Source organism: Saccostrea cucullata, unplaced genomic scaffold (assembly GCF_032062105.1).
Source record: "Saccostrea cucullata isolate Sc308-1 unplaced genomic scaffold, CSIRO_AGI_Scuc_v1 ctg115, whole genome shotgun sequence".
Classification (NCBI taxonomy): Eukaryota; Metazoa; Mollusca; class Bivalvia; order Ostreida; family Ostreidae; genus Saccostrea; species Saccostrea cuccullata.
The window spans coordinates 492962-510401 of NW_026932690.1; the positions used below are offsets into that span (position 1 = coordinate 492962).

The 17440-nt window shown below is 36.1% G+C and overlaps 1 protein-coding gene across 1 annotated transcript; it reads left to right on the forward strand.

Moving 5' to 3' along the window:
• The first annotated feature begins 40 nt into the window (after window positions 1–40).
• Window positions 41–10139, forward strand: LOC134235809 (flap endonuclease GEN homolog 1-like). The gene is made up of 12 exons (XM_062717979.1): window positions 41–163; window positions 2086–2269; window positions 2371–2560; window positions 2764–2853; window positions 2974–3060; window positions 3269–3453; window positions 3757–3859; window positions 4057–4140; window positions 6366–6499; window positions 7850–7911; window positions 7992–8120; window positions 8337–10139. The coding sequence occupies exons 2-12, from the start codon at window positions 2109–2111 to the stop codon at window positions 10016–10018; spliced, it is 2907 nt and encodes a 968-aa protein (XP_062573963.1). The 5' UTR covers window positions 41–163; window positions 2086–2108; the 3' UTR covers window positions 10019–10139.
• Window positions 10140–17440: the final 7301 nt, after the last annotated feature.

Sequence of the window (17440 nt, forward strand, 5' to 3'; positions counted from 1 at the left end):
AGAAAAACTGAATTAAATATCATCAATAATTTCCCGCCATTTTGTTAGAATCACATGGTATACATGGTGGATGTAAACATAGAACAAGATCAATTTCACTTACAGCTTTTAATCAATTTCAGCCGGTTATTCTTTATGAAGATGAAGTTGTATGTAATGATTGGTAAGTAAATGTATTAAACCATGCAGTTTACCTTAGCCCCGTCCTATAGGTCTCTCTAGTCACTATATTACTCATCCAGTCACTGTCGGTTACATGCAGTTGATCATTGATGCATTGCGAAGTGCATATTCAGACAATGGATAAATAATGCTTTTACGTCTATTTCTGTATTTGTCTATCAGTTTTTTTTTATATAGCAATAAATTTAACTTCCTATCTCTGCTTGTAATTACTTAATAACATCAATTTTAACCTTGACCTGGCCATTACCTTGACCTGACGTATTAGAAAGTAGAGAAAAATGCGATGGACCTGACCAAGATTCTATTAAGATCCCCTAGTCCCTGGATATCTAGTCTGGTGCTCTATTGACTGAGCTTTAGACTTTCATAAAGTGTCCAACAGGTCCAGTCCAAAGTCTATTTCTACCTACGTAGCTATTAATAGCTACGTAGGTATTTATGCCTACCCAAAATAGCTATTTTTACCTACTTTATATAATTTCTGCATTTTGCGACCAAAAGACCAAACGGCGCAACATGGTGAATATATATTTTTTGATACGGTCACACATGATGAATACGACAAAATTTTGGCCAAAAAATGATAACTTGGTGAATCGGCAATTTTACATTAGTTTCTATGCAAAATTATATATACGAAGTTATATATTTTGGCCAAATATATATCATCAGTGTGACTGTATCAAGAAATTATGTGCTCACCATGTTGCGCCGTTCCTGCATTTGGCCACAAAATGCAAGTAAAGCAGAAAGTAGGTAAAAATAGCTACTTTGGGTAGCTTTAAATACCTAGGTAGCTATTAATACCTACGTAGGTAGAAATAGTCTTTGGACTGGACCTGTCCAATCCATTTTTTAGATTCATTTCTCGATGAACAAAATAAAATCCTATTTTAACCTTTATACTGAAGACATTCAAAAGGTAAAATTTCAGTGTACACCTCATCCAATTTTGGTTTTATTCCGAACATTTTATTGAGTGGCATAATTCTTTTTATCAGTAACATATAATCCCTATTAACCGCCCCGGGCGCTTAGAAAATTGCAGAAAGGGGGCGGTTATTTTGGTAGTCTCTTTATGATATTTAAGGACAAATTTTAACTTCAAGAAATCTTTTGAAAAAAAAAATAAATACACAGTGTTTTCCCTAAGAACCGGCTACCGGCCAAATTGACCTCTTCAATTGACAAAAATGCCGCTTTGAAATAAAAACTTGTTGCAATGTCCACAGAGTTTCTGTGTATAAACCTAAGCCCCTGGCCTGTTACAATTGATCTCTAACCCTTTACTTTGAAATAAAGGGAAAACACTGAAATAGAAGGAACCACTAAATTAATGTTTAACTTTACTTAAAATGAAGGTTATCCTCCCAAATTATGCTAAATGTTTCATTTTCCACTGAGAAATTGGATAATAGACACGTTTCATTTTCACTTTCTTCACTTTTTCAATATGATTCTTGTTGATTTTAATAACTGTACAGGGGGCCCTTATTTCCTGACAATTGAAAAAGACCTAAGGGGGCGCTTATAGGGGCAGGGGGGGTTAACAGGGATTATACGGTATTTGATTTTGACAGTGTTACCAAAAAATATGAATTTCTTTGAAATACTTTCAAAATGCTACTTCTTCAGTTTTTGTCTTATTCCCATGAAACTTGATACATTGAACATCATATTTTATAATGCATAATTCTGTTTGTCAGATTCTGATTTCAACAAGTAGGCTGTTCTGGTTACCATGGTTACTTGCAAGAGAAATTTTTTTCAAATTCTTTGAAAACTGTACTCTTACAGATTTGATCCAATTTCAAGAAGACTTTTTAAAACAAGTACAGTATAAGTACACACCAGTAGAGCTTCAGTCTCATTAGAAACTTTGTTAATTTTTATTTGCAGGGTAATTATCCTTTGTCACCCAAATGGGTGTTACCAACCTGTGGTCAGTGCTAGAGCCGGTACAAGTGCACCGAACTCTGTCCTCCCTGAAGGGCCAAACCCTGGCTGTGGACCTCAGCATCTGGGTGTGTGAGACACAATGTGTCAAACAGATGCAGGGGGTCGTCTCTAAACCCTTCTTAAGGTATATGTGTCAATCTTAATGTAAACATGAAATTGACAGATCTCTCAAAATCAGATTTACATGTACTCATCAGCTTAAAACTTTGTTTTTTGAAATTACAGGAATCTTTTCTTTCGGGTTTCCCACTTGCTGCAGCTTGGAATACATCTGGTGTTTGTGATAGAGGGGAAAGCCCCGGAGCTAAAACAGCAGGTGATGGCCAAACGCCAGGAGACTCGCTACTCCAACAGGAAGGCTGTAGGGGGCCACAGAAGGGGGGGCCGGAGGAACTTTAATGCCTGCTTAAAAGAGGTAGAGCTTAATAAACTTAGAAAGTATCAAGACCAGAATCTACTGTAAATCAGTTTTTATTCACAAGTCTGCTCGCAAAAATAAAATTCTCAAGTATAATTGTTTTATCAAAGACCATGATGAACAATAAACAAATGATTCTTTCACTTGTTATTACTGATGTATTATATTGATCCTGTCTGTGATATATTGGATTATTTCAGTGCTGTGAAATGCTGGACTATCTAGGAGTTCCCTATGTACAGAGTTCTGGAGAGGCTGAGGCTACTTGTGCAGCCCTGAATGCCAGAGGGGTAATACAAATTGTTCTAAGTGTTAGTTAACAAAACATGCTATTCTTTTTTTTCTTTTTTGCTCAAACATATATTGTTCTAGGATGTACATAATTGTTGGAATTTTCTGATTTTGTAAAGGTTGTGGATGGCTGTTTAACAAATGACGGAGATGCATTCTTATACGGAGCAAGGACTGTTTACAGAAATTTTACTATGAACACTAAAGTGAGTGATGCCTTAAATTTGTACGATAATGCGGAAATATACACTATTTAAATATCACCAGAAAAGATCATCTTCTCCTACTGTTAAATTTTTATTTCACTTCTTCAAATGGCAAAATTATTTGTGTATATTTACTTTTGAAATTTTACATCAATATAATCACCTGTTAATCTGCAGTTTAACTAGAGTACTTTTTTGGTTTTACCAGGACCCTCACGTTGAGTGTTACAGTATGACAGAAGTGGAAGACAGATTAGGTCTGACCAGAGAGAAGTTGGTTGCCATGGCATTGCTACTGGGCTGTGACTATTTACCCAAAGGTGTCCCTGGAGTAGGAGTGGAGAGGGTTGTTAAATTGATGAACTCATTACCAGCATCAAATGTTCTGGAAAGGTATAGATATCAAGATGAAACTGTTTTTGTTTGTCAAATGTCCCTTTAAGAAAATGTCCCTTTAAGAATTTTTCTCAATGTGCTGCAAATTTTGACCTGTATTTGTCACATAAGGCCCTCAAGCAATGAGGGATCTTTTTTGTGTCAGCACCCACTGCAACCCAGGATGTCTGTCTCTATGGTTTCATCCCAAGCCTGGTCTCCACTGGTTAAAAAACGTGAATAAGCAGAGAGGAAGTTCTTACAAGTCTTTCAGCAAATATAGTTCACTCAATACATGTATGATTGTAATGTACCTTTCAGGTTTGAGATGTGGAAGTCTATGTCAGAGACATTGTGTGTAGACAAGGTGGAGGTATTCATCAAACGTAAAGCTGCACAAGTACCAGACTTCCCACAGAAAGAGGTAGTGCTGAAAGCCATCTACATCTATAGTGTAAAAATAATACATTTATCAAGAAATCACCCTTGTATTAAGGAAATAAGATGGCTTTCATTAAAGTTTGAAAGTTTTTGGAAGTGGCAAATATAGAAATAAATGTTTGTTTTATGTTTCATCATGTGGTCACTGAACTTGATCATTCACTGTATTCCCTCATCTAGGTTGTGCAAGAATTTCTGCAAGACATGAAAAAATGTGCGACCTCTGTCTCAAGATGGAGTAGGCCATCTATGGCTGATCTTCAGGTAACACAAGAAATTTAATGTACTGTAAATCACTTTTTATTCGCGAGAACTTTATTTTCGCATAATTACGCGAGTCTGTCTGCTCGCGAAAATTTTATTCTCGCGTATATTTGTATTATTAATGTTTATGTACAAAAGAGACCACAGCCCGCGAAAATTTTGTCTCGTTAATGAACATCAAATTGCTAAGTCGCGAAAATAAGATGTCGCGAAAATATAGTGATCTACAGTAATAAGCATTTTAATGAGCTTGCTGTTAATTTGCACCCACTCAAAATTTAGGGTAGTATTCTTTCTTTAAAAGACAAAAAAATCATAGGATGATTTTTAATTCGGTTTGAAAACTGCTCTGCTCTATTCTTGAAATAAAAACTGTTAAAAATCTCGAAATTTAAATCAGGAACAGTTTTGTAAAGATTGAAGTAGTTCGGATCATTTCTATGTATGAATCAATTTAATTATCACAGGAACTTGTATCGGAAATAAATTTGAACCCATAGTATAATAATTACACAAGGTATCTAAACTCCAAATTATTCTCGGCTCCCCCCTCCTCAGAAATCAGTGATTAGGAAGGCCAAAATGGTCAATGGGACTATGGCGCAACTGTCAACATTTTGGTTGGGCCATTTCGAAAATGAATGGGCCATCAGTATAATCTGAAGGGCCATTTCAAGAAATAACATAGTGACAAACAAATATGAAATACGAGAGAAAACACGTTTTTGATTGACTGAATCTGATTTTTAACACATGAAATGCAGCAAATTTAAAGGAACTTGCTTAGAATATAACTGACCCGTATTTTGTGTTAAAATTACAACAGTTTTGGAAAGGGAACAGCCCTACCACACAAATGAATGAAGTATCACTTCGTTTAACCGGAAGTACTTTTTGACAGGTTTCAACCAATGAGATTTGTTGTTTTAAATTGACTGCATTTAAAACGAAAGTAAAACAAGAAAGAAAGTCGTACGCAAAATATTTCCAAAAAACATCGCAAAAATTGAATGCGCACCTTGGTGCCATGATTAATTGATTTAATGCGCCATTTTCACTTCAATGCGACTATGGGGCATGGCGCAAACCCTTCCCAATCACTGAGAAATGCACTCATTTAAACTTTGTTTTCTTTTATATCCGAAAACAGCATCAAAACTCTGCTCGCTGAGTGGAAAAGTCAAACTCAACCATAAAACGGTATGTGCTAATCTCGGGCAAAGAGCAAAATTTAAAAATCAGTGGGTTTAAAAATTCAATTCCAGATTTTAAATATTGCATTGAATAGGGCTGGGTATCGCCAAAAATTTCGTATCACGATTTTTTCCCACAATATCATGATAATATCATGATATTTTTAAAAGCAGTTTTTACAATGATTTTATATGAAAAGTCATTATTTTTCTAAAAAATATGCTAGAAAAACAAAATTTTACTTTCTTGAAATTTTTATGTATATAAAATCAATTATGTTTGGACAGTAAGATGCTGTTTTTTTCAATTTTTACAACATTTTTTATACATTCTGTAATTGTAATTTGAAAGATTGAACAAATAAATGAATAATTTCTGGACTTTATAATATGTACCTAAAGACCGTTATTTAGGTCTCCGTATCACGATACGTATCACGCAACAAAAAATCGTGATATACCGGTATACCGATAAAATTGCACATCCCTAGCATTGAATGAATAAAATTTGATTAAGTCTTCTTTTCTATAAAAACACTACAACATTTTTCTGATGTCATTTTAGAAACAGATTTTTAGCCAATCAAATTCGGGATCATATTATTTGCACAAGGTTACATACCATTTATGGTTGAGTTTGACTTCTCACTCGGCGAGCAGTTTTGATGCTGTTAACAGAGATAAAAGAAGACAAAGACATGCATGTCATATATGGTTGTGTAGATAAATTATCATAAAAGAAAATGGTAATAAATAGTTTGCCAGTGCATTTCCTCTGAAAGTGTAAATGAGTGCGTTTCTGAGGAGAGGGGTACCAAAAGTAATTCGGAGTTACTTACCTTGTGTTATTATTATACTATGGGTTCAAATTTATTTCCGAAACAAGTGCCAGTGCTAATTATGAAGAGGAAATGTAAACTGTAAAATCTTGATTTCACTCTAGTCTTACTGACATGTTTATAATCAGCATTGTTAAGGGCTGTGCACCTATGAGGTTGTGTGTTACAATGTGTAATTGTTTCTCTGTTCCAGGTGTTCTGTGTGAACAAACTGGAGTGGCCTTTGGAGTACACCCTGGAGAAGGTCCTCCCTCTGATCACACTGTGGGACATGACAGACATCAGTAAAAACAACTCACCCACAGGCAGGCATCTGGTCCCCCAAAGGTAAGTTACTAAGCATGATGGTGACAGAAGAAAAGAAATATTTTTAGCTCACCTCAACAGAGCTTATATTGATGTACACTACAAGGCTAATGCTGCTTGCTTCAGATGCTGAATCTGACTACATTTTTAGCTCACCTCGACGAAGTCGAGATGAGCTTATGCTATACCCCCGGCGTCGGCGTTAGCGTCGGCGTCCCAGGTTAAAGTTTTAGGAGCAGGTCCATTCCCAAGTAACTATAAGCCGTACCTGAACCAAACTTACATGGTTGATGTATCTAGGGATGTACACTACCAGACTTGCTTCGGATGCTGGATCTGACCTATATTTTCTAGATGAGTGACCAGGTTAAAGTTTTTGGAGCAGGTTAAAGTTTTGGAGCAAGTCAATTCCCAAGTAACTATAAGCCCTACCTGAACCAAACTTGCATGGATGATGCATGTAGGGATGTACACTACCAAACTTGCTTCAGATGCTTACTTAGCAGATGAATGACCAGGTTAAAGGAGCAGTCTATTCCTAAGGAACTATAAGCCCTACCCGAACCAAACTTGCATGGATATGCATTTTACAAGACTTGCTTCGGATTCTGGATCTCTACATTTTCCAGAGAGTGACCAGGTTAAAGTTTTTTATATTCCACAGGAACTATAGGTACCAAACTTGCATGGATGATGCATCTAGGGATGCTGCTTGCTTCAGATGCTGGATCTGACCTACATTTTTTCCAAGTAACTATAAGCTCTACCTGAACCAAACTTGCATGGATGATGCATTAAGGATGGACACTACCAGACTTTTCGGATGTGAAGATCTACATTTTTTCCCAAGTAACTATAAGCCCTACCTGAACCAAACTTGCATGGATGATGCATCTAGGGATGGACACTATCAGATGTTTTTATTTATACAAGAAAAGGTTAAATTTTAGATCAATCCCAATGAACTTGAAGTCCTTGATATCTGCAGTATTAACAAAGTTATGAATATTTGTTTACACTATACATTTTTTTATGCTACATGAGTAGAAATGTGTATATGCCATGTAAGGGGTTAAACACAACTTGCAAGAATGTTGTTGTTGGGATAAATACTAAATATTAAGAAAATATGACGTGATATTTGCATTACTTACACTGATAACATTTGTTGAGGTGAGGTTCATAATCTTTGATTACCTATGTTTTGGACTAGTGAACAGGTTAAAGATTTTTGTGCAGATCAAACTTCCATGACTGATATGTTTTTGTTAAAGAAAAGTTACATATTAGCAGGATGACTTGTGATGTAAACATTTTGGTTTAAAAATTTCTTCTATAATCAAGTTTATTGCACGAAATTGTGTCTTTCAGAATTGTCAAGTGCCGCATTAGACAAGGAGTAAACTGCTATGAAGTTTTATGGAATAAACCAGGTACCTTGAGTTAATATGACTATTTCTGCAGATTTTTGATTTTTTTTCTTTTTTTTTCATTATTTTATAAACTGTTACAGCTGGAGACAGCGTTTGCAGTGAAGATCTATATAAAACCATAGAGGAACAGACTCTGTTCAGAAGAAGTTATCCACAGGTTGTTACTGATTTTGAAATGGAACAGGCCACCAAAAAGACCAAAGGCAAAGGTAAAGCATGACAAACAAACTACTATGAATTCTTTTATTTGTTAAAAATGGTAAAAAAAACAAACTCAAGCATGTATTTGCTTATACAATTAACACTGTATATTATAATTAACTTTGTAGCAAAAATTTTTCAGATATGAACAGTTTTGGCTTTATATTTGTGAATTACAATACATGATAAAAATTCCCTTCATAAATTCAATGAATAATTCACAGGAAGAAAATCAAGAAAGAAAATGGCAAACGAGGTGAAAGAGACAGAAGCTGTAGCATTGAGTGAAAATTTGGTGGAGAAAAATGAAATGGAGGATAACAATGATGGTGGGGAAACAGATGAGGAGGATGAAGAAATGATCAATGAGGAATTAAATAGTGCAATACAAAGTACACAGTCAAATAGGGAGACTGTCGATAACCCTGCAGTAAGTTTACACAATAAACCTGTAAATATAAAGCAACAGACTAAAGCTTCACCAATGCAGAGACTAGAGCTAGCAATGAGATCTGTTGTCAAGCGGTCGATAAAATCTAATTCTGTGGTCATGGAGAGGAATCTAAACTTTAGCAGTAGTGAGGAGGAGGAAGGGGATTATCTCCCCTTGTCACAGAGACTCCAATTAAAAATAGCCAAATCGAGTGGATTCAGTGACCGCCCATCTGGTGGGTCCCTGGGTCAGCCCCAGGGTAAGGCTGGAGGGGGAGAGGATGTGATGGTGAGGGCTATATCTCAGGGGGTGTCTAGTACTCTTAGGGGCTTCTCTAGTGACAGTGAGGCTGAAGATCTGTATACATTTCCCTCCCATCCAGAAACTAGAAATGGTCAGGGGGATGTAGCAGGAAATGTGGGACATGATGATGATGATATAATAGGAAATTGTCATAGTGCCGTGAATGTGAATGGTTTAGATCAAGAAATTTCACGTGTGGAAACATCACTTCCTGGAAATTGTGACAATCACGATACTTCTTTGGGAACTCCAATGTGGCAACAAAATTTAGTTAATTCTAAATTACAGAAGTTGGACAGGACAGAATTTCTGGACATGCCTAAGCTGAACTTTTCAGTTGTGACACCAGATTTGCAGGATAGAAGTGAACCCATGGTTGGGATCAAATCAAGAATATCTGCTTCAACCCCCGACAGATCAGAGGACTATGTGTCCAGGTTTTCACACAATCTGTCAAATCTAAGTCCTCACCTGTCAGAGGATGTGATGATCTCACCCCTTCTCAAGTTAGACTCTTTGCAGAGCCCAGTAGACGCTTGTCAAAGACTGCAGGGTAGTCCTAGTGTGTCAGCATTGTGGGAGAACCACTCCTTCAACAATACAAATGTCCCCATTAATTTTGGTAACTTTGAAGTACAGACTTCACTGCTGAATTCATTCAGTAAACTTAACATCTCAGAAGGGGAGCTGTCATCTATGATGAATAGTTTTCAGGAAAAGGTCTCGAAAACTCCCTCTGGGGTTAATAGTCAGGTAAATGGAAAACATTCGGAAACCTCTGAAATCAAGTGCAATAACAATACTCAGGACCAAACATCTGTGATATTTCTTAATGATAGTGACTCCATATGTGATAGTGACAGCATAGTGATTAATGATGAAAAACAGAAAGGTTCCACACAAACGATATCGGCATTACGGACAATCAACGTGGAATCTTCCAAGAGTCCACAGACTGGGTCTAGGAAGGAGAAGACGAGGGTCTCCAGCCTGAGTTCTCCTACGTGTGGGGGGAAGGAGAATGTTGTGAGTGACAGAGGGGAGGAGTGTAGTAAGCAAAGCCCCATGTCTCTGATAGAGAGGCTGAGACAGAGACTAAGTAATCACACAGACTCCAGTATCATCAATAAAATCAAATACGGACCGATGTCTGTCAAGCCAGTCAAATAGTTTTGAAATTGTAAAAATTTGTACGATTATTAATGGTTAATGTTGTACATAATTATAGAGGTGTATATTTAATTCATGAAAAAAAAGATTTTTTTTAGAAATAAAGGGCTTTTGCTGATCATTTATTGCATTTTTAAGGAGCATGCCTTTATAGAGAGTAAATTATTATCAAAATTGATTTTCAGCTAAAATATATGCTTTGCAAGCTGCCTAATCCCATTCACTTTTATTTGTGAATAAAATTATTCATAGTTAATCTGTAAAATATATTTATTACCTAGCACACACTGTTCATAGTTATGACTAAGGTGGAAGTTTTAACAAATGGAGGTCAAACTCCATGGTCAAGGTCAAAGGATGAAAATCAATAGTGCTCAAAGTAGGACTGCCAAAAGAAATACAGTATGAAAGGCCATGTAAGAGAAATGCACCTGTAATCTGAAACCCTATCTTCAATAATTTAAAACGTTCATTCAAGGTTTAAGTTTCTTAAAAGTTGCTTAAACTGCCAATTTCAAGAATATTCTAAAGGGAAGTTCTGATCACAAGGAATACACATTAAAAGAATAAAAGCTCATAACTACAGACGATCAAAAGTTATGCCCAACATTAAGTGAAACAGGAATATCCTAGCATGCACGGATCTAGAGGGGGGGGGGGGGGTCATGACCCCCCTTGGAATTTACAAGTATACATATACTAAAGCATGAAAAAAGTTACCATGGACCCCCCTTGGAAAACGCTGACCCCCCCACCCCCACCCCCCTGGTAAACACGAATATGTGTGAAATGGGTATGAAAAGTGAAAGATTTGAGGCAATAGAAGTCATAGACTACCCCCTACCCCCACCCCAGGACCCAAAGGAAGGTTTCTTCCCAAGAAATTCACGTGTATTGTTAAAGCTCTTTATCTAACCATTCAAAATTATTGTTACTATGAAAACACAAGCTCACGTCTTATGTGAATTATAAAAGCCATATCACCAACCAAACTAGAGGTACTGTGAGCAATGAGCTCACTAAATGATACCCCCCGCCTCCCATAATGTTCATGTGTTGCTATATATTTATACCCCCCGCTTGAAAAGCGGGAGGGTATATAGTAATCGGAATTTCCGTCCATCTGTACGTCTAGCCGTCTGTCCGTCCGTCTGTTACGCGTTGAGGTACCCATCTCTTATCCGCAACTCCTCCCATACCACTGAAGGAAATTTAATGAAACTTTCACAGAATCTTTATTATTGCATATTGCCATTGTGCACCTCCTATTTTACTTTTTGATCTGACATATATTTTGGATTTTTCAGAGCAAAACATGGACACTGCCATTATTATTCATATGGGAGGCGGGGGGTATCATTTAGTGAGCTCATTGCTCACAGTACCTCTAGTGTTTTATGGTTTTATGACTGATAGATAATTTTTTCTATTAAATACCAATTTATATAGGTAGTACTACAGTGTTGCCTCAATATTGCTGCAGCAAAACCTGAAATAATACATGTACTGCAATTGCTTTGCAGCAACATTGCCGCAACACCTTTCTGGCAATATTGCCGCAAATCTAATTTACATACGAAAAACAATATTGCCGCAATATTGCTGCCAGAATGTTGCTACAATATTGCCGCAACACTTTTCTGGCAATATTGCCGCAAATCTAATTTACATACGAAAAACGATATTGCCGCAATATTGCTGCAATGTATTGCCAGAATGTTGCTGCAATATTGCGGCAATAATGCCAGAAGATGTTGCCAGAAGGTGAGTATTTTGGTAAGAGTATTCCTTTGTTGGCAAAAAGTTTAGAGAACGACGAATAGAGTCAGAATTGCGAACACTATGGCGTGCATGCATTCTGCAGTTGAAGAAATTAAATATGAACTTGCTTTAGCATCTTCAATTAGTCAATTAAAAATAATTATTTTAAGGGAACTGAATACATTACAGCGTGAATATGACGAAGACCCTAGTTATTTATTGACTGAAGGTAAAAGTCAAAAGAAGACATCAAGTATTATTGGTTTATTGTATGATCGATATATCCATGAATACGTATGGAATTCCATATACGACAGCCAACTGCTTACTGCCAACTGCTCACTGCTGACTGCCAACTGTTCACTGCTTACTGTCAACTGCCACACATATTTGAATAAATTTTTTTTATTCATATTGATATTTATGTGAATTTTCTCACAATAATAACAAATGGAGGATTTGGGAATTTTTAAACTGATTAAGGCAAGGAGGGAGTAAATCGGAATGAGTATTTCCTCTTGAAAGGAAAACATTTATTTTCTGCATTTCGTTGCAGACAAATAATTTGGTAGCTTTTTTTTGGACGAGGGGAAAAAAAGGGGGGGGGGGGTCCACATACGACAAAAGAATAAACTTGAGAATGGTCCTGAGTAACATTTGTTGGTACTAGTATATGTATTTATACTTGAAATATGACTGAAAGTTATAATAAAAAAATAATATACTTTGCCAAGTGTAAATACACATGTATCTATTAATATCTTTCGGTGTTTCTTTTTACCCTATAGGAAAAGTACTTATAAGTGGGAATATCTACACGTGTCATGTATAAATTGTTTTAATGGCTAATGTTAGACATGTAAAAACATTCGTCCGCGTGGTGGTGGTGGGCCATTTCCAATATGTACTATATCCAGTAGTGCTCCCTCAATAAAGACAACTGTGACCTTTTTTTAATTCCTTGTCAGGGGAATTACGTTGGGTTGTGCCCCTCCCCTCCCCCGCACTGAAATTGCCTTTCTTTGCCTGATCAACGTATACTGTTTCTACTAGAGTAAAAGGACTTTATGATTTTTTATTGGTATATCTGATATAATTCATACATGTATTATACCAACAAAAATAACCCAAGATCCTACTCAAATTTGCGCCCCTCCCCCCCCCCCCCACACACACACTTCTATATATTTTTCTATTTAAATGAAGCAAAATACAAATAATCGAAATGCAGAATAACAAAACACTTAATCTTAAAATATCAAAACTTAGTTCAAGTTCCTTTTCTTATTTAACCTTTTTATAAGCTACATATTGAGACACTTTTGCAGGTACAGGTATGTTATTAATATACGGAAACTAATGTTATTTTGGGTCGTGTGTGCACTGTCACTACGGCGCGCATTTTTTTTTTTTTTACAGAGTTAGGTTTGTCGTTCCCGAATTACCTTTGAAAGCTAGATTAGGTTTCTACGGAAGCCCGTTGGTGCCACGTATGAAAAATATGTTATCTGGCGGCCGCTGTAACGACGAAAAGTGACCCCCGTAGAATATTGACCAGGGGGTCATTTTTCTACGTAGAAAAATGACCCCGGGTCAATATTCTACGACAAGTAGGGTCATTTTTCGACTGTAGAAAAACATTCCAGACCAGTAATTCTACGACTCGACACACGTTGAAAAATGACCCCCATAGAAATATGACCCCCTTCTTTTTTATACTATAAAACCTTATATCTGTGTCTCCTGATGTATTTTTTCATTCTTCAAATGTAAGTAGGGGACTTTTTTTATGTACTTTAATCCTTTCCAACATAAAGAGTGTTAAGAAAGTTAATTCCACATGTTTGTTTTATTTTCAAAAAGAAATACGATGTGTAGTTATTTACAATTTGTGATATTTTTAATTTTTTTTATCTTATTTTATTTTTATATTAATAGGGTCCATTCTTTCTACTGCTAAGGTTCTACCTGTCTTGTTGAATCAATAAGGGGAGGGGAGGTATTAAAAAGATTATGTGTGTACAGAGAAATTAGGGATGACGCATATTTGTGACATATACTAAGCATGCAGGCCAAAACATCCTTCCAAATACAATGCAAAAATTATCAATTCGAAAATTATCGATAAAATTAAAAGTGACAAACTTACTCTTTTTAAAAGTGTTAGAAATGTTCTGCTTTTTTGTTAAGCACTACTTTGAAAATTTTTAAAAATATTCCATCATGGAACGAACTTTCTTAACACCCCTTATATCTGATTGCATATCTTTATAGTAGCATCACAATCAATGTATTTGAAATGGATTTATTTTTGGCTTGCAGAAACCAAATGAAAAACTTCAAAAGTACTGTGCAACAGTATACAGTTGTATTCAAGAAGTGGTGTGAATCAGAATTGAATAATCAAAAATTCCAAAGAACTTTTGGACGATTTGAAATCACAAGATTTTTCTAAAATCAACAGCTTAAAAACCTACAACTTTTCAAGTTTATACACAACCATTTCCCACGATAAATTATAGTCCAGGCTCTTTTATATCATTAACAGGTACTTTTTCTATAACAATGAAACTCGTAAATTTATTTACTTGGTTATTAGTCATTTGCAAATTTATTTTGTTAAAACACGTTCTGATTGCACACACAAGTACTCTGAAGTTGACATAAAAAAAGATGCTTGGGTTTCTGATTGACAATATCTATGTGGTTTTTGGAGACCAGGTCTTCCAACCATCTATTGAAATTCCCATGGGTACCAATTGCGCTCCATTATTAGCGGACCTATTTATATATTCATATGAAGCAGAATTTGAGCAAAATCTTATACGTGAAAAGAAAAAAAACCCACTTTCTGTGGCCTTCGACTCGACTTTAGATATATCGACGACGTATTGTCGGTTAACAATGGTCATTTCCATTCCTACGTCGATACGATATATCCTAGTGAGTTTGAGATAAAAGATACCACAGAGTCTGAAACATCTGTTTCATACTTGAACATTTTACTTGAAAAAGACGTCTTTGGTTATCTAACAGCCAAGCTTTATGATAAACCTGATGTCTTTATTTTTTCTATCGTCAACCTCCCTTACTTAATCAGCAATATACCTTCATCACCAGCATACCGAGTTTATATATCTCAGTTGATTCGATACACAAGAGCATACTCTACGTATGAACAATTTCTAAAACGAGGTAATTTATTGACAGGCAAGTAGATAAAACAAGAAAATCAGCAGTCTCGTTTAAAGTCATTATTTTGTAAGTACTACGGTCGATACAATTACCTTGTCAGCAAATACAATTTATCATGAGTCAAATGCTTACTGATGTTTTTCATATGAATTGTTGGTCCATTATTTATACACAGATTTGACGATTTGATTTTTCTAGATTTCACAATCATGACAAGGAGCACATGGTGGGCGTGACCGGTCAGCAGGGGATAGTCACTCTTCCATAGCACCTGATGTTTCGGAAGTCCGTGTTTGCTCTGCTCCTATTTTGTATTGTTTTATGGACTTTGATATTGAATACAGTTCGTGATCTCCACATCCTTCTTTATCGAGGAGCGTAAATTTATGATAATATTTTTGAGTGTTTTTTATCATTCAAAGGTTTCGTTCCGAAAACGGCTTGATATGTTTCTGATAACTATAAACTTTGAAAATTTCAACAAATCCAAAAACATAGCATAGAAGTAAGAAACGCAAAGTAATTTAATTATAAAATTCAATTCCCCTAGCTCTTACCTTCAATCTTACAAACACATCTGTATGCATTCTGCTTTGAAAAACATACTTTTTTACTACCTTATATAAGGAAAGATATATTTTTTTCATTATATACTGGAAATAACATACACATTGAGAACGTCCCACCCAGCCTAAAGTTATAAGCAAGTTTTTAGGTTTTTGTTGACAAATAGACAAACAGACAGACGAACGGACAGGTGAAAATTACATAAAACTATATAAATAAATCTTTATTTTGAGTTTTGCAAATTATTTATTCAGGGTAAAATCAAAGCTTTATATTTATTAAATTATGGAAACTTTTAAAACTTTTTTCGGACACCAGCGAGAGAATGACCCTTTAAAGATTAAAATAGCAACTGTGGAAACTTACTGTTTCAAATGTAACAACGGGGGGGGGGGGGGGGGGGCAGGGGGGCCGGACGCCCAACTTTTCTCCCAACATTACCTTTACGATTGAAAATGTTTATTGAAAGGTTTGTTGGGCCCCCCACTTCTTACCACAGAAAAGTGATATCATGGAAATGTAGTTATGTATGCAAAAATGGGAAATGAAAGAAAGATTGCATTGAAAAAAAATTGCCCCCCTCTCAATAAATAGGATTTTCGAGTTTGAGCAATTTCCTTTTTTTTTCTTTGCTTGTCAACTTTAACAGGAACGTTAAAAAAAATTTCTCTAGCTGGTCCCCCTCCCCGACTCTCAAAAACATTGCTACGCGCCTGCATGTAGATATTGTTTTCCTTTAATGAGGATAAAACGGTTTGTATTATTAATGCTAGGTATTGTATAGCTTTGATTTCGTTATTTAAGCTTTAAAACATTTAGAAATTAACACATGTAGGCATAAAGCTGCTTGATATTACCCGTATACATTCGCCTAACAAGAATATTCCTACCAAAACGAAAGATTTTGCATTAAAAAAATGACAGGGGGTCATTATTCTACGGGATCATTTTTCTACAATGCACACGGAGAAAAACGACCCCAAGGCCATAATTTCTACGGAAAAGTGGGTCATTTTTCTACGTAGAATATTGACCAGGGGGTCAAATTTCTACGTAGAAAAATGACCCCCGGTCAATTTTCTACGGGGATCACTATTCGTCGTTACACCGCCACTTATTAATATCTGGCGGCCGCTACTTATTATTTGGCGGCCGCCACATATATATCTGGCGGCCGCCACTTAATATCTGGCGGCCGCCATTTATTATTTGGCGGCCGCCACTTATATATCTGGCGGCCGCCACATAATTGATATGGCGGCCGCCACATAAATTATTTTGCAAAAGGTGAGTGTTATTGGGTTAAGAAGATGGATGTTGACACAACCGCTGCTTATTGATAAAAAAGTAAATGATAAAAAACGAATTCTGAAATATTGGAACACCATTCTTGGAAATCCAAAATGCAAAACTTCATTTAATTCTCAACCAATCATAGCTTACAGCAAACACCATGATTTATGTCCGTGACCCCTGATGAGGCTTCTTAATAATCGAAACACTCTACAAATACTTGCATAATTCAAATCAAATATTAATCTGCTCTATGCAAAAACATATCTATTAGAAGTGTGGATTGGAGTGTTGGTTCATAATAAATCTCTTACAAGTTTGGTTGATTGATGTTGCTATTATAATTTTTACACTGTATCCACCTCTTAAACCACACATTAAAACATGCGCGCGGTTCAGGAAGCCAGGTGTTATCTGGCGGCCGCCATATAAATTATGTGGCGGCCGCCAAATATTATGTAGCGGCCGCCAGATATATAAGTGGCGGCCGCCAGATAAATATTTGGCGGCCGCCAATTAAATAAGTGGCGGCCGCCAGAAAAATATGTGGCGGCCGCCATATAGATTACTGTATAGGGGATTAATTTCACGGGTTGTAATTTTCAC

What these genes read in the sequence shown, in the direction of transcription:
- LOC134235809 (XM_062717979.1), top strand. Translation starts at nt 2,109, where the DNA reads ATGGGTGTTACCAACCTGTGGTCAGTGCTAGAGCCGGTACAAGTGCAC. An exon ending in ATTTTACTATGAACACTAAA is followed by an intron (nt 3,061 to 3,268) that starts GTGAGTGATGCC and finishes TGGTTTTACCAG; the next exon opens with GACCCTCACGTTGAGTGTTA. An exon ending in GCATCAAATGTTCTGGAAAG is followed by an intron (nt 3,454 to 3,756) that starts GTATAGATATCA and finishes TGTACCTTTCAG; the next exon opens with GTTTGAGATGTGGAAGTCTA.